General features: G+C 41.4%; 2 protein-coding genes across 30 annotated transcripts in view; both read left to right on the top strand.

Annotated features, from left to right (window-relative positions):
* WNK3 (WNK lysine deficient protein kinase 3) overlaps positions 1–6,785 on the top strand; it is a 188,307-nt gene extending 181,522 nt beyond the window's left edge. Inside the window, exon 23 of the mRNA XM_049704669.1 lies at positions 995–6,785. Within this exon, the coding sequence (XP_049560626.1) occupies positions 995–1,324 (330 nt within the window). The 3' untranslated portion in view covers positions 1,325–6,785. The remainder of the gene's footprint in view (positions 1–994) is intronic.
* Positions 6,786–14,379: 7,594 nt separating this feature from the next.
* FAM120C (family with sequence similarity 120C) overlaps positions 14,380–21,255 on the top strand; it is a 330,565-nt gene continuing 323,689 nt past the window's right edge. For all 29 annotated transcript variants that reach the window (XR_007474745.1, XR_007474744.1, XR_007474743.1 and 26 more), the window contains exon 1: positions 14,380–15,412. Coding sequence is in view for 18 of the 29 variants with exons in the window: in XM_033414810.2 (XP_033270701.1) it covers positions 14,723–15,412 (690 nt within the window). In the remaining 11 variants the exon portion in view is untranslated. The remainder of the gene's footprint in view (positions 15,413–21,255) is intronic.

Genomic DNA, 21,255 nt, shown 5'->3' with positions numbered 1-21,255 from the left:
CAAAAATGTGATCATACTATATGTGCTATTTTAAAATCAGAAGTATTTAGTTTTACTTTAACAGAACAAAAATACTGATATGAAAAAGGGATTGCTGGACTTCAAATGTTTCTTTTTTACCTCAAGAGATCTTGTCATTCATTCTTGAGTCAAGCTAAAAACCTTTAACCTAACTGTAGTTTGAAACTTTAGTTGAAAGCGTTTTAGCTTGACCATCAATTTACAAGAACTAAGAATTTGGGACTGATACCAAGCTCTCCTTTAAGTAAGAATTATTTACTTCCATTTAGACTTATTATTCCCATGTGCATAAGATTTCAGTAATCTCTATACATACACATAATTACAATACAATATAATAAGAAGAGTCAGGCAGGAATATGTTTTCTTAGTACTGCCCAAAACATAATTGTCGAGTTTAAATTTCCAAAAATATAACAGAAATGTCAGACTTTAAATAGTGAGTAGGAGGAGGTAGGGAGGTGACATTTCTTGAGCACCTACTATATGCCAGGCTTTCCCCTATGCCACTCTAAATCATGCTCCTCTTTCTTCAAAGAATTATGTAGTAACATGGACTACTGTTGTCTGTGGCCCTGAATGAGAGACTGCCTGGGACTGGCAGAAGGAAGTAAAAATTGAAGAGTAGTGCTAGCACGAGGAAAGGAGACACTAAACTGTGAACAGAAATTTAGCAGGGGTCTTGGAGTTAGCTGGAACTGTGTTCAAATCCTCACCTTACTATTAACTTGCTAAGTGGTGATGGGTGTTATCAATTTTGAGCTTCTGTTTCCTCATCTAAAAATGCCTGCCTTGCAGGGCAGTTACGAAGATGAAATGAAATAAGGTATATAACTATGCCTAGCACACAGAACGTTACTCCAAAAATGGTAGACAGTCAGAATAATAATGGGAGAGTAGTAAGGCAAAAAGAATACAGATGGGTAAAAGTATCTACCAAATAAACTGATCTTTTGTTTTTATTTTTTGTTAGAATACTCCATCTACTATGGGCTACACATCAACATGGATTTCTTCTCTGTCCCAAATCCGTGGAGCTGTCCCAGCCTCCTTGCCACAAGGACTCTCACGCCCTTCATTTCCTGGGCCATTATCATCATATGGAATACCCCATGTTTGTCAATATAATGCTGTGGGGGGGCCAGGGTATCCGGTACAGTGGGTAGGAATTTCAGGAACACCACAACAGTCTGTAGTAATTCCTACCCAATCTGGGGGACTGTTCCAGCCGGGGATGAATTTGCAGGCATTTCCAGCTTCATCAGTTCAGAATCCATCCGCGATCCCTCCTGGTCCCAAGTGAATCAGAGTAGAAGATGAAGAAAAAGGAAATGTTTTTCAGAAATATTTCCAGGACACCTAAGATAATAAACTTTCTTCTTCTTGGGTTCTGCCATATTTTCCCTCGTTTTGAGTTTACTTTCCACTATATATTTTTTTCCAATGTAGTATTTGATATAGCTCATCATCCTGTAGAACTGTGCAGTTTGTACATAGAACACTGCACACAGAAATGTTTTTTCACTTCAAATCCTATCCTCTTTGATACTTGATTTTTTAAAAATACTGTTCAGAATGCTTTAATAAGCTCAGCTTGAGCATTTCCATTTCCAGGACACTTTCCATTATTGCTGCTCTCTGCAGCTGGATGATACTTTTCTTTAAAAGGTATAAAAACTATTTATATTCCCCTAACATGGGCAAAGTGAGACCCTCCAACAGCTGGAGTCTTATGGGATTCTTCACGTTTATCTTAGGTTTACCTTTCGCAGAAGGCAGGGTAACTTGCTGCAGGAAATGTTTTGGTATACAAAATTAGAATAACTTTGTCAACCAATATAGAACATGAGCCCTTTTTAATGTGATTTTCTTCCCGTCGTCACAGCAGTAGGAGTGAAGCCTTGTTTTAGGTGAGGCGGAGAGAAAGGAAAAAACAGAACTGTAACAGTTCCTTGATTCTGCAGATACTGTAGCTGCTTTAGGATTTCCATAGTAATTCAAAGCAGCTATCTCTGTTTCTCATGTGCACACTACATTGTTTTTGAGCATCTGAGAGGCATTGGTTTGGCTTGCATTCTTTTGCAAGGGATGTATTGCAGCTGATGTGAATCTCATTTGGGGGGAATCTTAGTGTTCCTAACAAAAAGGATTCAAGTTACACCTCTATTAGTCCATTCTTCTGAAGTGAAATTTACTTGACACAGTAGGTTTTGTAGGTTTTGAGACTTACACATGAAACACTGGCTTTACAGGGTTCTAAGAGATGTGGGGTATACATTGTCCTGCAGTAGATAGTAGACCCTCAAACGATACTATTTAAGTTGCCCTTAGCTTTTTTTTTTTTGGATTACCTTTTTTTCAGTTGTTATAGTTTCCTTGTTAGTATCTAGCATCTTAGATGATTTTAGATCTCAGATGATTTTGGCAGCCTCTTTAGAATCTGAGAGAGATCACTGTCAAGTTGCACTTTACTGGGTTTTATCCAGTTTTAGGAGGAGGGGAGGCAATGTCAAAATATACACTTTTAGTTTTCAAGAAGGTTAACTGTAATAATCTTAAAAGGCTGGTCACAGAGTTACCTAATGCTCAGTCTGTGAAACCCAAATAGAATTCTAAAATGGTATTTATCGACTACCACATATAAAGATGTTTAAAATACTTAGTTTTCGCTCTGAAGATTTCAAGGTCATTTCTAGTACACATTTACGTAATAACAAGTTGTCTACTGGTCAACATTCCAGATGATCACCCAACATTTCTGTTGACAGATTTTCCTCCATATTCCTCTAAAAATTTTACCCCGTGATCTTGCCAGGTAATGAGGAAAACTTAATGGGTGTACCTTTTTTTGCACAGTCTACTTTGTGACATGCAGTACACTTTTTCAAAAAAAACAAATGTATCTTATGTTACTTACCTGAGGATCACACTCAGCATCATGAAGATTCTGTTGCTATCATTTGGGGGCATCCAGGGCAGCATTTTGAGAATTGCTGTTGATAAGAGCCACAGTTTTCTTTTAATAAAACATATTCTGGTTTGGATGAATCTTTCTAAATCTTATGTACAGATTCTTCAAATTTCTTCTACAGTATTGGTTTGCAAGTTGAAGTGGTTTTAGGACATTAGTGTAATGCAAATTCTTGCATTGCAATTTTCCATGTGTACAAAAACAATGTGCCTAAAATCCGTAATTCTTTAAAACTGCTTGTGTTTCATTATTAGAGTCAGCTTTGTGTGATTACATTGAGACTTACAACCTATAAAGTGAAAATACTGCAGGTTTTATGATCCCTTCTTCTCGAGTTGCAATCCTTTTAAACAGTGTACCCCAGGATGAAAAAAGCTCCATGGATGACATGCACAATTACATTTATTAATGGCTGCTCTACATCAAATGTCCCACATTTTGCCACCACCTCTGTTTTATGTATAATTCATCATTCTTTTGCCTGCAGAATTTTGCAGTGCCTTGTAATATTTAGAATCTTTTCAGATTTTTTGCTGGAAAGAAAAGTAGTCTTCTAAAGTTTGAAGATGGTGAGTAGTGTACTGCTGTCTCCATGCTGACTGCAGTAGTTGGGTTAACATATGTATACATGATGTATATGTAACATGTATAAGTTTAAAAATACAGAAAAAAGTGAGTTTGTGCAGAAATGAAGAAAACAGTGTTATTCACATCACTGTGTGTTTTTAAGTTATTTTTTTCCCATTACTTAAATATTTGATTCCAATTACAGTCACTTTGACTGTAAATATTAGCTAGTTTTCTATCTAGGGGTTTTGCATTATTTCATAATTTTGCTAAATCATATGATAGTGCTGTTTTCATCCTTGCTGAGGTACTTCCCCCCCCCCCCAGAAATAATTAACTCTTGAGGTAAAGCTCAGAAATTCCCTTCTTACTTAACAAAGAGCCTACTATGTAACAAGGGCCTTCTTCCCATTTCCAACACACACACACAAACCTGTCCTTTCCATTTTCCTTCTTGTAGAAAAAAAAAGGTTATACTAAACCATCCCACTTGTAAAGTTTATTTGGGGGTAGTCTGTGTGTCCAACCACCATGTTTACTTCTCAAAGTGCAAGTCTGATGAATAGTACTGTATCTCCATATGTGGCAATGTGAGCATTTCATCATGAATTACCTGCTGCTATGTTTGTGAAGTTGGGTGTAACATCATAAGAATATGAAACCAGTATTGGTGTAAATCTAATGAAAATAACCCTATGTATATTTGTAGCAGTCTTGAATCTCTAAGGCAATTTGCTGTAGTATAACAAATATCCATTTCGTTTTTCATATTTTTCTTGCCAGTTTTATATCAAGCATGAATTCTAATGGTTTGACAGCAAAATTATCTGTGAAAGTTTAAAAGGCACTTTTCTGCTGTGATTTTTGGATTGAGTGTGGAGTGTTATGTACAGTATGATGGGATGTATCATTTTAGAACCGCAGATTTAATTCTACTCCAATTACATTTGTTTATCTACCTCTTTTTCAGTGCTGTTTTGGGGTACACATGTAAACACTGCCTGTGAAACTTGCTTTTTTGCCTTGATTCTCAGTATTCTTTCAGGTTATAAATCTGGCCTGCTAACTATGAGTTTGAAATGAGAAGGACCATCACTCTGGTACCAATCTATGTTTAAGTGACGAGAGCCACATGCTTCTGTGAAATAAGCTTTGGGGATTTAGGGATGGAGAACAGAGAAATAAATCCAGCTGGTGGCAATATAGGACTTAGTTGTAGAAGTTAGTTGCAAAATAAACAAATGATAAGAAAGTACCTAAATTAGACAATCTGGTGCCTGTAACTTCGTATCTTTTTTTTTGCGGTACGCAGGCCTCTTGCTGCTGTGGCCTCTCCTGTTGCGGAGCACAGGCTCAGGACGCGCAGGCTCAGCGGCCATGGCTCACGGGCTCAGCCGCTCCGCAGCACGTGGAGTCCTGACTGGGGCACAAACCCGCCTCCCCTGCATCGGTAGGCGGACTTTCAACCACTGCGCCACCAGGGAAGCCCTGTAACTTCGTATCTTTTATTAGAGATGCGTTTCTTGTCTGTGTGCCTAAAGGGCTATGGGTTGAAACTGCTTTAACTATCACAATGAAATATTTGACAAATATTACAGCAGTGGCCCATCATTCAGCATATTAGCATACTGCTAGGTATTTGCAATGATATTTTATTACCTTAAAATGGCCATATGCTTTTAGTTGAATTGTAGTTAGTCGTAACTGTTTATCCAATCTCTAAAGTTTATTGGAGGCATTGACTTTCTTCTTTGCTGTCTTCTCTGAGTGATGAAAATGATGCATTCTCTGTTTTTTCCAGAAAACTGAGCAAATGTTTGTAAACCACATGTTATTTGTTTCACATGTTTACTGTGTGTAACACTACAGCATGTTTAATGTTAGTAAATACTGTATTTCAGGCTTCATGTACAAGTACATTCCTGAGGTATACTTGCCATCAGTTTGGGATTCAGTTATTTAATCTTCTGTTTGGTTTAGAAGAATCTTGAGATATTTGAGGTGGTGTGCAGGCCATTTTCTAGAATAGATTGTTCATTTTTAATCCTGTAGTTTACTGGGGACTTGTTTTTTCCCCCTTTATTTAGAAGATGAACCAGTAAGGGAGCAGGGCATAGGAAAGGTCATTGATTTGGTAAATGTAATTTCTGGGATTGAAATAAAAAACCCACAAACAATCCAGACTGTAAAATGGTGACACTCAAACTTGGTAAAATCCTTTGAAGTGAAGTTAGTATGAAATTTTTATGGAGCCAGATGCTTTCAGGTCACCCTGGAAATAGTCTTTGTATGTGAAGGATGAACACAAACATTGGTCAGGGACCTTGACAGCCACCATTGGCAGGGGCCTGGGATAGTAACTAGGTTACACTTAGTTATTTTCAACTGAGATAGCTGGAAGATTATATAAACCAACAGCTCCCATTCTGGAAGGTCTTCTTTTAATTAAAAAAACCTCTAACAGAAAGGCCAAAAGTCAAGCAAGAAGGGGAGAAACTGGGCTCTTGAGAAAAAAAAAAGTGCCAGTGAAAAATAAAATTCCTAAATGTGTGCTTGTCATCCTTCCAGTTTTTTTTTTTAAGTTGCATTTCTTCTCCGTTATAATTTAAGATTTCAGATTGAGGTTTGTGGTCCAGAACATACCCTCAGCAGAAATAGTGACTGATTGGAAAGTGCAGTTGTTCAAGGTCTGTCATGCTCAATCACTTAAAGCTGTAATTTGTTTGATATGAATATTAAGCATGTAGACCTAGTGCAGCATGGGAGCCACTCAGGAAGTTTATGCAATTAATAAACTTTCATGCATAATTAATTTACTATGAAGTATGCAGAATTTCAGCCACTTCTCTACACTTAACACTTAGTTGTATATGTGAACTCTCCTTTCTTAATTGGGGAATGTAGCATTATATGGAATGTTGTTAAACCTAATTTTAATCCTTCTTGACATTAACTTTTATTATTTTTTTGGTAAACCAAGTGATCTGCCTTTAAGCAGTTGTCTGATTTTGGTTCTTTGAAACTGTGATTTTTATTTCATTTGTATCCAACCATTTGTTTTGTTTCCTGGAAATTTTGTTTTGAAACAGAAAATAAAGGCTGTGTTAAAATGAGTATGTTATCTTATTAAAACGCTGTCATAGTCACTGCAATCATCTGGCTTAAACTGGTTCTTCATTTACCAAATCTAATTTAGCAGATTTAAAAACTTTAGTCCTATAGATATGTTGGCTGAATAAACTAAGCTGTGTGTTACCTCTTGATTTATAGCTCCAACAGATTTTGAGTTGGACCCCTTGTCCTCACTTGTCAATGAGCCATAATTGGAACAGTCACTACGATTTACTGAGTACCTACTGTGTTAGTTAGGCTTGTGATAAAATTCATAAAACAATCCTATAAGCTAGATCTGTTACTGTCTCTACAGAGAAAATTTGAGAATCAGAGAGATTAAAGAATTTACCAAGGTACCATAGCTAGTAAATGATGAAGCCTGGATCCAAACCCAGGTCTGACTCCAAAATTCATGGGAAAAACCTCAGGCCATACTGACTCTCAGATGTACTGTAATAATAATACTCAAAATACATTTAGACTACGTTTTCAACTAATTATTATGATTAGTACATACGCTTTTCATATATCTTTCATGAGGTTATGTCCAGTGCTTGTTTTATAATTTTAGGAGAAGTATATGTTTATGGTACAAGCAAGAATTCAAAATGTGCCCTTTGTGTAAATTTATTAAGGAGTATTTCCTTTCATATTGACAGTGTTTATGGTCCACCTTCAGAAAAAAGTGCATTTGGAAATCTCCGTTGCACATCTTTCATTTACCACACTACAGTGACTTGGGAAACTGTCAAATGAGGTCAGATCCCTTGTTCATTTGATAATTTAGGTAGAAGAATCATGCATATGTTTATGCAAACAGCCCTGGAGGAAGAATAAGAGGCCTATCAGAAATATTCAAGATTAGATGAGGATTTGTAAAGTGTTTTTAAAAATCTATTACCTTGATTTTATGACAATGACTCCAAGGTATTCTCTCCTAGGTGATCCCTAAAGGGAGGATACAAGGTACACAGTTGAACAAACACAGGTTTTTTGACTCACAGACCCCTCAAACCTCTATTTTCTCATTTGTACAATGAGGTGGTTGTGAGTATTAAATGAGATATGTCCCAAATTTGCTAATTGTGCTTATTGTTAGACATCTCTAGTGACTTTCACAATAAACTTGCACTTGGGAAACCAGACTGGTTTGGAAATGGGCCCTGGTTCTTATTATAGTTGCTACAGATACCACTTGGAGTTCAGCAGACCTGGATTTGTATTCTAGCTTTGTGAACTTGGAAAATTACTTAACTTTTTAGCTTCAATTTCCTTATCTGTAAAAAGGATAACTGCTTCACTGGTGGTATTTTGAGACTAAATGAAAAAACATAAAGGGCTTAGCACTGCACCTGGCACGTAGTAGGTCTGCTCAAATAATAGTAACAGCTACTGAAGGGACCTTACATATCACTAAGGAGGAAACAGTCATAGAGATGTGACAAAACTGAACTCAACCTGTGAGTCAACGTGAGGTCTGTTGGTGAAAGATTGGGTATTTGCCCCAGTGGTGCCAGATGATGTAAAGTGAGGTTCAGAGATGAAAGTGTTTAAGTTGGGGGATAAAACACCATAAAACCCATTTAAAATGTGCCATCATTAATGAGCACTAGATTAAAAGAATCAGATGAAAGAATTAAGTCTGTGACTAAAGAATTTAGAAGGAGCTGAAGTAGTAGGAGTTGGGGAAAAGACGGTGGGTCTTAAGACAGGAGCTCAAGACAGAAATGAAATAAAGCATAGATGATGGTCTGAATAGGAGCAGGACCTTGGGATAAACAGAAGAAGAACTGGAAAAGACTAGTTCACATGCCTGTTACAAATTTGTAAGATTTCTCCATTCCAGTTCAGAAGTTCTCATCGCTGACTGCATATTAAAATCACCTGGGGAGGTATTTTTAAAAATTAGTGTCCCTGGGCTTCCCTGGTGGCGCAGTGGTTGAGAGTCCGCCTGCCGATGCAGGGGACATGGGTTCGTGCCCCGGTCCGGGAAGATCCCACATGCCGCGGAGCGGCTAGGCCCGTGAGCCATGGCCGCTGAGCCTGTGCGTCCGGAGCCTGTGCTCCACAACGGGAGAGGCCACAACAGTGAGAGGCCCGTGTACCGCAAAAAAAAAAAAAAAAATTAGTGTCCCGGTTACACAGCAATGTGAATATACTTAACACTACTGAACTGTATACTTAAAAATGGTTAAGATGGTAATTTTTCTGTTATATATATTTTACCACAATTTAAAAATAATTAGTGTCTGGGCCCCATTCCTATAATTAGTATTGTTTTAAAAAGCTCCCCAGGTGATATATTAATATCATATTAAACTAGCTAGGGTTGAGAACCACAGTCCTTGCTTCCTTTACTAATCAAATGACCTCCCTGCTATTATTGCTGGTTCAAGAAACACAAGCAACATAGCAGCCTTATTAGACCTTCTAATGAATTATTTACTATTACCATATAAGCTTACAGCCTCTCAAACAGCCCCCAAGGATTTGGGCAATAGATAAAGCTAAGTGGGCCCCTTGCAGAAACTGAACAGCTAGTTACTACTTAGGTGGAAGATATCAGAAGATTGAATCCAATATGAATTTTTGATGCAACTTCTTTATGCTTCTCTCCAGCCTTCATTTTAATAATTAAGGTTTATTAGGTGCTTACTGTGCCAGTTACTATGCTAAGCACTTTAATATACCATTTAATCTTCAAAAGTTTCTGAGGTAAGTACATTACCATCTCCCTTCTAAGCTCCTTGACTGCCTTGAAAACTGTTTTCTCCTAGCCCAGCGTTATTCCTGGCATGTAGTAGGTACCAAATAAATCTGTTGAATAAATTAATGAGTCCCTATTTCATAGATACAATAAGGGCTCAAGAGGTTAAATAACTTGTTAGTTATATAGCAAATAAGGAGTTGAACTGGTATTGGAGCCAAGATCTCAGCTCCAAAGCACACACTTTAACCACTATTCTGTGACATCTACTGTCCCTTTCTACTTTCAGGGCTTTGGCCTCTGTTATCTCTTCCCTCTCTATGGCCTATGCCTAGCATAAAATTTCTCTTGTACTATATATGTTAAGATTCTTGTTTGTAAGTAATAGAAACCCAATTTGAACAAGCTTAAACAAAAAAGAGGGATTTATTATAAAGATGGTGGTGGTGTCTCAAAACACCCAACGATAGTGCAGATGGGCCTTAGGAACATAAATCAGGTGCTTGAATGCAGCCAGGATTTTTCATCTCCCCTCCTCCAGCTCAATCCCAAATTCTCTGGGAAGGTACATAAAGAATAAGCTCCTGGTGCAACCATGAGGGTAAGGTAGAGAAAGTGGTAGAAAAGGGGTACTGGGGAGACAAAACAGACGTTTACCTATAGTCCTCCGTTTGACTGCCCCGTAAACACATATGCCATTTTCCCCATACCTACAATTCCACAAATGTCCACACCTAACAATCTATGGACAACTGCAAGTCACATGCAACTACTGTATCCAGAGCAACGGCACAGCATGGACATGCCCCTTCCTCATCTAGTTCAGTGGCAATCTAAATGTGGATCGTCTTGATCCTGCCACTCCCTGATAAACTTAACTGCCACCAACAGATCTAACATGCAATAGTAGAGAAATATTTAGATTAACCACTAAGTTCCCTTTTATGAAAGGAGAGGGGCACAACTTTATCAGCCACCAGTCCAAGTGTGCACCATTTCCACCTGGATAGGAAGGAAGGAAATAAAGTACGGGTATAGAAAAACTTATGGGAGTCATTTTATTGATGCTTCTTTTTGCTTTACCAGTCTGTACTTGGGCCTGCTCTAGAAGAGCAGTGATTCTCAAACGTAAGGGTGCATTAGAATCACCTGGAGAACTAGTGTGACCTGCAAAAACTCTCGACACAAACACTCCATTCAAACACCTACACTAAGAGACTAGACCAAATTTGGCTTCTAGCCTCCTAAGTCGGAGTCTCTGGGATGACCCAATTTCCATCTGGAAAAGCTCAGGCTGTAAAAAGAATTTATAGCTTACTCTAGCTGACACCTGACAATAGACCCCTGACCTCCCTTTCTTAGAGCATTTACCAAAAAGGGCTTAAAATTATGACTTCTTCCCCTGTCCCTTTGAGATGTATATGTATCTCCTACAACTCCAGAGTGTGTGTCTCAAGGACCATTCCTTTGAAATGTAGTCATCGGGAAGGCTAGGGCCTCTGTCTCCCAGTAACTGTGGGAGGATTTAATCCTAACTTAAATAATTGCCAGCTAGCAGACACAGCTAGCCTAACTGCATTTACGCTGGCCAACTCTGTAATTTTTCACTTCCCGGACTCTACTTGAGCCTCTCCTCGCTCCTCCTCCCTCCTTTTCCCTTTAAAATGCTCAGTCACCTCTGCACAAATGGGAATGGAGCTCTGCTTTTTCCCCTACTATCAGTAATTGAATAAAATCTGTCCTCATTGCTTTAACTAATGTCAGGCTTTGTTTATCTTTGACACCATTTAAACCACACATTGCTAGCCCCACCCCCAGAGTTTCTGATTCAGGAGATCTGGGGTGAGTCCCGAGAATTTACATTTCTAACAGTTCCTAGGTGCTGATATGCCGATCCAGGGACCATACTTTGAGAATCACTGCTGGCTCATGGTCCCTGTTCACTAGATAGGATTTTCTAGTGATACAACTTCCTCAAAACCTCATATTGTAAGGCCAACTGGCCCGAGGCAGGGGAACACAATCAGATTCACAGGTTGCATCAGACCGAAATTCTCCGGACCACCCAGTTCCAGAAACTGCCCTGGAGACATTCCGGACCACCCAGTTCCAGGAACTGACCTGGGGACTTTGAACCCAGCCCAGCCTTCCCGCCTTTCGAGGGGCGGGACTAACGGTCCCCCAGGATACCCGAAAAGACCACCAAATAAGGAATACCCTGCGCCCTCCCATATTCACCACACCCCTTTCCCTTCTTCCCCTATAAAATGTTGCCCAACCCTCGCCCGGGTGCGACTTCTCTGGCCCCTTTCTCTCGGACCAGTGAACCTCGCCCAGGAGCGCTCCTTAATAAAGCTCACTTGAAGCTTTCCTCTGTTTCGCGTGCCGTTTGTTAAGATCCGACCTTACACATATGACTGCCTGTTAATTTCATTTGAGGGGCCTCACAATGCTAATAACAAGTGCCAAGAACCTTGTCAACTTATGCTCTTTGAATCTTCAGATTTGCTAAAGGGAATAATCACCCTGTTGCAGGTTTCTATTTATTTTTTTTCTTCCTTTTTTTTTTTTTTTTTTTTGCGGTACGCGAGTCTCTCACTGTTGTGGCCTATCCCATTGCGGAGCACAGGCTCCAGACGCGCAGGCTCAGCGGCCACGGCTCACGGGCCTAGCTGCTCCGCTGCATGTGGGATCTTCCCGGACCGGGTCACGAACCCGTGTCCCCTGCATCGGCAGGCGGACTCTCAACCACTGCGCCACCAGAGAAGCCCGGGTTTCTATTTCTTAGCTCTCTACCTAAAGACTTGGCTCCTTCTCCCTGGCATTATGCTCAAGGTCTCCAGTTCAGAGCGTGGATAGGAAACAGGTTGAGTTCAACGATGTGAAGCCTCTCTTTTCCGATCTGCTCTGGGAATGTTACACTTACCCTCTCTTCCTTGCATTCCAGCTGAATGCATGTACAGAGGAAGAGATCATCACATTTGGGGGAGCTGGAGAACAAGGAATACTGTGGTGGCTTGTAAAGATAACCTCTTTCCAGTTCGTTGGAAACTGGATGCCAGTTTCCTAATTAGTGGAACATTTAAAATGAGACAATAAATCAGCAAAGCCCATGAATATCTAATCATTAGCAACTGCTAAACTCTTGATATAGGTAGGGCTGCTCTGCTTTTGAGTCTCAAGAGCAATAAGCAACTGCTTCGCTGCCAAATAACACAGAATGCCAACTTCCAATTAACGATATGGGAGATCTCCAATCTTTGCCAGTTCCATAGTTTAGGGTCTATAATTTGCCACACCCCATTTCTGGTACCAGTTCTTGAATTAATAATTTTTTGGTCATGAGTAGTTTCTAACCCAACTCTATCTTAAAAATAGTAAGGATATGAGGTTGCCTCAGAGAAACCAAGGGCAAGAATGCCTGAGGAATGATCTAGAACCTGGGTCTTAAACACGATGAAGACTCCCTATCTCCCATCTCTGCTCTAGAGTCTGCGGTTTTTTCTCTTCCTGCAGACCAGCATCTTTTACTTTTGTCCCTCTGATGGGAAAATTGACTACTGACAGCTTCGAAGTTTTACACTTAGAGAAAAACTGATCTCTCTGGTCCAATTCCAAATTTCTAGGGAATGAGATTCTGATCGACCCAGCTTGGATTCGTTATCTACCTTTGACCCAGTCAGCGATGGTTATGGTTAACATGACAGTTTTTGTAAATGGGGAGAGGGTTAATTCCTAGAAAAGGAGGGCTGAGTAGACAATCCAACAGGTGTCCATTATACTAGAAAACTTCTATTCCTTTCATCCACCATCCCTTCAAGCCACTATTCCCTCCTTTCACTGCTTGTTTTCACAGGAGTTATTTATGTGCATTGCTTCAACATCTACTTATTCTTTGCCAATCTGGTTTGTTCTATCTCCACTAGTCTTTTATGATAAATTTCTTTATGGAGCTTGAAGATTTTTCAGCTTTTGTATCCTAATACACTGTTCTCAGATTTCATTCACCCTGACTACTCTTGAGTTCTAAACTTTTGCATTCTTACTCGGCCTGCCATTATCTCCCACCTTCTATTAAGTTCCAAGCCAGATCTGACTGCTACGCACTGTTACAGAACAGAATAGATCTTGTTTTCTACCCTCCTCTGGTTTAAACAGTGTGCCCTAAACACCAGTCAGCCAGAAGACTGGTCTATATCTGAATCAAACAAGGAGAATGCTGAAAATATTGAATAGATTTTCAAAAGATGATTCTGTACGTCTGGAATTGGAGCCCTTACCGCTATTTTTCTAGAGCTCCCCGACAGATCGATTCACAATGTTTGCAAACAAAGGTCCTAACCATAGGACATTGTAGCTCAGTGAGTACCAGAAAGGTACAACTTGTAGCTTAACTTGTGTTGGTGCTTATCTCCCTGACCAAAGAGCTCCTGAGTACAATGGATATTTGATTTCACTTTGTCTCTGCATTGCCTTGGGCAAATAAATTATACAATTTTCACCATTCATAAACTGGGGCCAAGAACTCTTCCTCAAAGAATTATAGTAGCTAAAAGTTAAGTGGATTGTTACAGAAATGGTGGTTATTATTTTTACGTTTCATATGTGTCCTTTCTCATTCATTAAAAGCTACGCACATTATTCCCTCCCCCCAAAGGAAAATTCTTCCTCCTGGGAAATTTTAGCATACTTTAGCTGAATTCAATTAAACCACTCTACTTCCTTTCCCATGATGCATCACTCCCCCCCAACTCCTTTTCTTGGGAAAGGCGGTAAATAGCCTGAAGCAACTCGGTGGATGCGAAGAGCTGGAGTGCAAATCCTAAACGCATATCACGCCCCTCCCCTTGAGACCCAGTGAATGCAAGGGCTGACAGGGGTGGTAATCTTGTTCCAACACTGTATCCCGAGGCCGTAGAGGAGACTACAACTCCCAGAATGCCCCGCCCCGCTCCCCCTCCTCCAGCTAGAAAGCGTGTACCATAGAGAAGACGCGGTAACGTGGCTCCTGGAGGTAGAAGTAAGAGGCTTCACCCCTTTTGAAGCGGTGAAGAGCGGCCATAGAGGGATAAGAGAGAAGTGACTAGAGGCCGTCATCGCTTTTATCCTCCCAGCCTCTCGTGAGTCCGGTCGGCCTCACCACTCCTCTCCACCCAAATCCAGTCTGTGGTCTCCTCCCCACGCCTCCCTTATTCCCTCGCTAGCTCACCCCGCCCCTCGGGAATCCTTTGCCTGCCCCCTCGCCCCCCGCGGAGTGCGCACGCGCCCGCCCCCAGCTTCGCGCCCAGATCGCCGCCTAGCCTGCTCGCGCAGCCGCCGTCTCGTCTGCCCACCGACGAAGCATGGGCGTCCAGGGCTTCCAAGAGTTCCTGGAGAAGCGCTGTCCCGGGGCTGTTGTGCCCGTGGACCTCCTCAAACTCGCGCGTACGGTCTCGCGCCAGCAGCAGCAGCAGCAGCAGCATCGCCCGCTGCCGCCTACAGCAGCCCTAGCGCCCGGGGCTCCACGCGCCGCCAGGGGCTCCGCGCCTCTGCAACCGCCGCTCGCGCCCGCTGCCTTGGGTGCCTACTCCGGGGGCGCGGGGCCGACTCGGCACCATCACCCCGCTCACCACTTCCACCATCACGGCCAGGCGCACCCCGGGCTGCACCCGCCGCCGCCGCCCCCTCCGCTGCCCGGGGCCCGGGTGCTGGTGGACGCGGGCTCAGCGCTGCCTCGGCTTTATGGCGGCTACCAGACGGATTGGGTGTGTGGCGGCCAATGGAACGCCATGCTGGGCTACTTGTCAGCGCTATGTCAGGCTTGTGCCTATCCCGGCGGCGACGGCTTGGAGCTGGTGGTCATGTTCCCCGGGGGCCTGGGCAAGGACCGGCTGGCCGAGTGGGGCCGTCGGTGCCAGGCCGAGCGGCAGACAGCGCAACTGATCGTGGGACACGTGGGCAACAAGGGCACCCCTCCTCCACGGGCCTGGTTCCTGCCACCGGCCTGCCTGAGCCACTGCGTGAGGCTAGCGCTCATCCGCTTCCGGGTCAAGGTGAGGGAGGGGCCGGATCTTAAATAATACGCCCCACACCTATTCCCTCCCAACTAAACACCTAACCACCCACCCACTTACCTGTCTCCCATCCACCCACTCAGCGCCCAGTCAGCTAACCCACTTACCTAACTACCCTCGATCATTTTATCCATCTACCCAACCCTTCATACCACGCCCTACCGATTCGCTCACCTGCATAACCACATCTCTACCCATGTCATCCCAATTAACCCCCTTTATCCAATTGGCCTATCCCTAGGCTTTAGCAGAATTTGTTTTGTAGCCCCATCTTTCTCCTGCTGTCTTCTGCCTCAAGCTGAAATGCCATTTTCCAGATTTTTCCAGTTGACATCTCTCTTCTGTGTCTTTTTCCAACCTTGCAGCAAATCAGTTAAACGTGTTAATTGAGCACCTTTCTTCTACAGCTTTTCCCCGAATTTTGAACCAGTGCTTCTTTTGCACCCATCTGTTCATTCAACTTCTTTCATTTCAACATGTTTCTACCTCATCCTTCCTTAGCCTAAACAAACGAACAAACAAACCCACTGGTTCAGTCGCTTTTAAACAAGTATTAACCCACTAAGAGTAAGGGGTTTAAAAGACATGTGAGACATGGTTCCTGCCCTTGGAAAATCAAATATATACACAGGAAACATTTATTTAATGGTATAAATGTGTATGTGATTATGCTTTATGGTACAGATTGGTACCTGTTTTGTGGGGGGGGGGGATGTCTGTGGGCTAAAATGGTCAGAGGAGGCTTCCTTGAAGAAGTTGGACCTCACCTGGGTCTTCAAGGATGAATTGGATTTGAATTGGTTACAGGTTTGGGAAGAGGCTTATTTAAGCAGGAGAAAGAAAATGAACAGAAGCAAACGGGAATATCAAGCATGTGAGGCCCCACGGGCAGTTCAGTCTAATCTCTACATGTAGTTGGTCACTGCATATGGGGCCTGGAGAACAGCTTGGCAGCAACCCCAGTTCTTGGCACAACTGCTATTGCTCTATTGCTTTTCCATACTCTTGGGTTTCAAGTTCCTACGTGTAGGGAATAGCAAGGCTTGAGAAGTAAAGGAGGTGGGCAGGAAGAAGAAAAAGAAAAGCAGTACAGGGTTGGGTAGGACAAAACCACAAACCCATTCCCCAACCAAGGCTCTTGGGGATGTGTGCACAGTCAGAAGATAGAATATGGAATTGTGGGAATCATAAACTAAAGAAATGGTGCTGGGTGGAGTAATGAAAAAAATCTCAGCTGAGAGACTGAAAGACCTGCATAAAGAAACTCACAGTGGTCATAGAGCTTGTGGCTAGAGTCCAGTCATGCTAGACTCCTTGTGCCCAGCATCTAATCTGTGCCTAGGCTGGGTAATTATAGCTGTTTTTAATGTTTTTTTAAAAAAATTCAATCACGAGCTATCTCAAACATACAAAGTAGGAGAAAAAATATGTCAGACACTCATTTGCTTGCCTTCCTGACTGAGCATTTTTCAGTAGATTCTTCTTTTATGGCCATTCTTTCCACTTTGTTTTCACTGCTACCACTCGAGCTTTAAGGACTTTTTACCTCATTGTCATTAACTTGGTTGCCGGCAACAGTGACTAACATTGATGGAATGCTTACTATGTGCCAGCTGCTAATCTGTGTGCTTTAACAACAACAACAAAAATGATCTCATTTGATCCTCACGATAACCTGTGAAGCAGTATTAGCCGTTTTTCAAATGAGGAAACTGAGGCACAGGAGGTTTAGAAACTTGCCCAGAGTCACCCGGCAATAAATGGCAGAGCTGGGATTCTGGGAGTCATGCCCAGGCAATCTGACTCCAAAGCTCATGCTCTTAACAACGGTGCTCTAAGATGAATCTTTCTAAAGTGCCGGTGTGATTAAATCATTCCCACACTGGACTAAAATCTTCCTTGGCTCCTGGGTAAAGACAGGTCTGGGCTATTCATTTATATTATTTATTGAGTGCCTGCTATAGGCTAAGTACTGTACTGGTTGCTGAGGATTCAGAGTGAAGTAAGGGGATCCCTGCCCTCACGGAGGTCAGAGTTTAGTAAAAGAGTCAGACTGAAAACAAGAGTTGCAGATACCGTGAGCTAATTGCTAATGATGAAAAATGTGGTCCCTGTAGGGGGCATTGGTTAATTCTGGGTGAGGGCGTGAAAGTTGGGGGAGGTTTCACAGATTGGTACTGAGCCTTGAGGAGGGCTGGGAAGGATGGTTCAGAGTGGACAAGGATGTGGAGATATAAAATGGCCTACTGTGAGCTCTGAATAGATTTTGATTGGAGGTTGGCAGGAATTGAACACTGAGTATGGGTTTGAGTTTTTCCAGCTTTTTTGTTCATACACCTCATCAGTGAAAATTTTTGAGAAGCAACCCTAATATGGCCTACTAAGATTCTTCATTAAACATAGTCTTATTTTTAAAATCCCAGCAGTTTGTAAAAAAATAAGATGGATTGATAGGTGATAAAGCAAATGTAGTAAAAATGGTAGAATATCAGTCGTGACTTTTCTAATGTTCACTGTAAAATTATTTCAACTTTGCTATATGTTTAAAGTTTTTCTTAATAAAATGTTGGGGGGAAATTTCCCAGCAGCTCTCTTCAGTCATGAGTGCCACCGTTTGTGAAATACATGTCTTGTTCCCCATGGTAGATTATAAACAAACTCTTATCTTTTCATAGTCTCCATAATAACTTGTATATTTTAGGTGCAGGATACATTTTTTTCCCTGAATGAAAAGGTTAGTGATCTAAGAATGCATTGTAGGAGTGACTTTTTAAAAGTGTGTAGTGTGGCTCTTAACATAGTGGATTTAAGACTGGCTCCAAAAGTGCATATGTAAAGTATCTGTAGCTGTTATCAGTGAGTGAAGTTTTCTCTCCCGGTTCTGGTCAGTGATTGTTGTTGTTGTTGCTGTTGGAGTGATGGAGAACTTCCTGGTTTGTAACACAGACTTGAAAGGTATTGGTTAATAACTCATTGTGGTTTGCCTTTTCAGAGGAGTGTTCCACTATCTTGGAGATAGCAGGTTTTCACTTGAATGATCTGCATGCCTACCATATCTTTTGATTGAAATGCTAGTGCTTCAGAGCAAAACCCACTAGTGTTTTTCTCCTCTCCTTGGTTCTGTTCTTGAGACTAGGTCACAGGATGGGCCTTTATTCACAATCTCATTTTCATTTGTGTTAGAGAAATAGAGATGGAGGGATTACATAAAAAGATAAATTGCTGGGCTGTCTCTTTAGCTTTAGACAATTTAGGACTTTCCATGAAAATATTCAGGGTATATAACTGGGATGAATTTTGTCATTTGGTTTGTTTCATTTGTACATTCTGCAAACCTTTGTAAGTTATCATTGCCAGTAGCAGAAAAATTAAGTAAAACCACAAATTGCTACCTGATCTCTTCCTAAGGGTCTCACAGCAACCCTAAAGCAGTTTTAGAATGTGGTTTGAAAGATGATGTGGGGTGGTTAATGGGATGAATACTTTGTTTTAATGGTTAAATATATATATTAGAAAAAAAGATAACGCATGAAACCCGCAGTTTCACAGCTATAACTCTTTAGAACGAGGCCAATTAAAGAAGTAAGTTGGGGCTTCCCTGGTGGCGCAGTGGTTGAGAGTCCACCTGCCGATGCAGGGGATACGGGTTCATGCCCCGGTCCAGGAAGATCCCACATGCCGCGGAGCGGCTAGGCCCGTGAGCCATGGCCGCTGAGCCTGCGCGTCCGGAGCCTGTGCTCCGCAACGGGAGAGGCCACAACAGTGAGAGGCCCACGTACCGCAAAAAAAAAAAAAAAAAAAAAAAGAAGTAAGTTGATTTAAAGAAAAGTATTAAGGTTCAGTACTTGGATGTGGCAGAAATCATGTTGATGGTAAATGAATAAGCAAAGTTTGAGAAGGCTGACCAACAGCTGATGCCATTTTGTGCTTTCGTTCTCTAGAATACAGTATAGCAGTGGCTGCTGTGCCTCCTGATTATTTATTTATCCTCAGTCATTGACACATCCTGAAACGTTAGTGACTCTTCTAGATGCTCTAGTGGTAGGAAAAATTATCATAATAGTAATTAGGTCTTCTTCTTGAGCACCAAGTTGTATATAAAGTGCTTTTTAAATAGCTTGTTTAATCCTCATAAGCTTGCAAGAATGCGTGATATTCTTCCCATTTAACGGTTGAATAACAGGTGCAAAGAAGTGAAATGATTTTTCTTTGGTCTGGACACTAGTAAATGGTGGGTAAAAATCTGTTCTGGATCTGTATTGCTCAGTCTCTTTCCACAGTTTCACCACACAGTTTCCTTTCTGTACATTCTTGTGTAAGATTGTATACTTTTACTGGCCAGATAATATGCATAGATGCATGAAGAAAAATAATAATAAGTAGATTTATTGAGCACTTAGTTTGTGCCAGCATTGCTAAATGTACAATACTGCCAGTACAAGTCAAATGTGTAAGCTCAGTGCCAAGTGAGTGAGTCATATAGTGATATTATAGGAATTCAAAAGTAGCAATCTCTTTCTTCTCTGCATTTTAAGTCTCTCTCTCTCTGGTTTCTTTCACTTATAGGTATGTAAGTGTATACAAATAACCTTTAAAAAACAAAAACTTCCCCTTTACTTTGTAATTTCCTTAAGCCATTATCCTTATCCCTGTTCTTCCCTTTTAACCATTATTCTTGAAAAAAGAAGACCGTATTAGTTCCTATTCCCTAGCCTATTGCCACTTGATATGTGATGTCACCATTCTGAAGGCACCAAAACCATTTCCATTCTTACCCTTTATTGGTCCTCTATGAGATAATTGACATGAGCCATCCTTTCCTTGAATTTCCTTTCTTGGATTCCATGATGCAGCTCACTTCTGATTCTCCTTATAAGTCTCTAGTTCTTTCTCCTCCTCTTACTGCTTCCTTAAGCATTGGTGCTCTCAAGACTTCTGTCCTAGTTATATTCTTCTACATTCATTTCCTGAGCAATCTTATCCATTATTATGGCTTTAAATGTTAACTGTATTCTGATTATTCCTATAGCTCTTTCTCTACCCCTAAGCTCTCTCATGAGCTTTTGACACATCTTTTCAGCTTTCTACTACTCGATGTCTTATAGGTCACTCATACTAAAAAATATCCAGGATGGAATTCATTATTTTCCCCAAAAACTTGTTCTATTTTTGGAGTTCTCTTTTTCTATGGATGTCGTCTTTCATCCATTTCAAGCCAGAAACCATGGAGTTCTTCTCAATTTTTCACTCTCCTGTCACTTCCCATATCCACTCGGTCACTAGATCATGTCACCTCTACCTCAGAAATGTCTACTGAGTCCAGCTACTTCCACCCCCATTGCTCTAGTTTAGGCTGCCATCATTTCTTATCTGAGCCATGAAAATTGCCTCAACTTGTTCCTTTACCACTCTCTGGACCATAGTCCATCTTCTACATTGCTGTCAGAGATACTTTGAAAACCAAAGTTGACTTTTGTCTGTGCCTGAAGATACCCACTGGCTACTTTTTGCCTACCCTACTAAGCCCAGACTTGTCAGCATGGCAGACAATGCCATTCACAGTCTGATCCCAAACTCTCTCCAGCCTTACTTGGTGCTTACCTTTGCCCACACCTGTTCCAACCGTTGGAATGTCCCAACCATTCTGAACTTTTCTGGCTTCCTAGACATACCATGTCCTCTCACATAGTGCTTTTCTTATTTTACTCTCACCATTGTGTAGCCAATTCATACTTATTCTTGCTCAAAAGTTATCACTATGAAATCTTTCCCAGCCAAGGTAAATGATGCTTTCCCTTGTGCTACCAGAGTGTTCTTTTTAC

The sequence above is a fragment of the Orcinus orca genome, chromosome X, assembly GCF_937001465.1.
Source record: "Orcinus orca chromosome X, mOrcOrc1.1, whole genome shotgun sequence".
Lineage (NCBI taxonomy): Eukaryota > Metazoa > Chordata > Mammalia > Artiodactyla > Delphinidae > Orcinus > Orcinus orca.
This window is presented reverse-complemented; position numbering and strand designations above follow the sequence as displayed.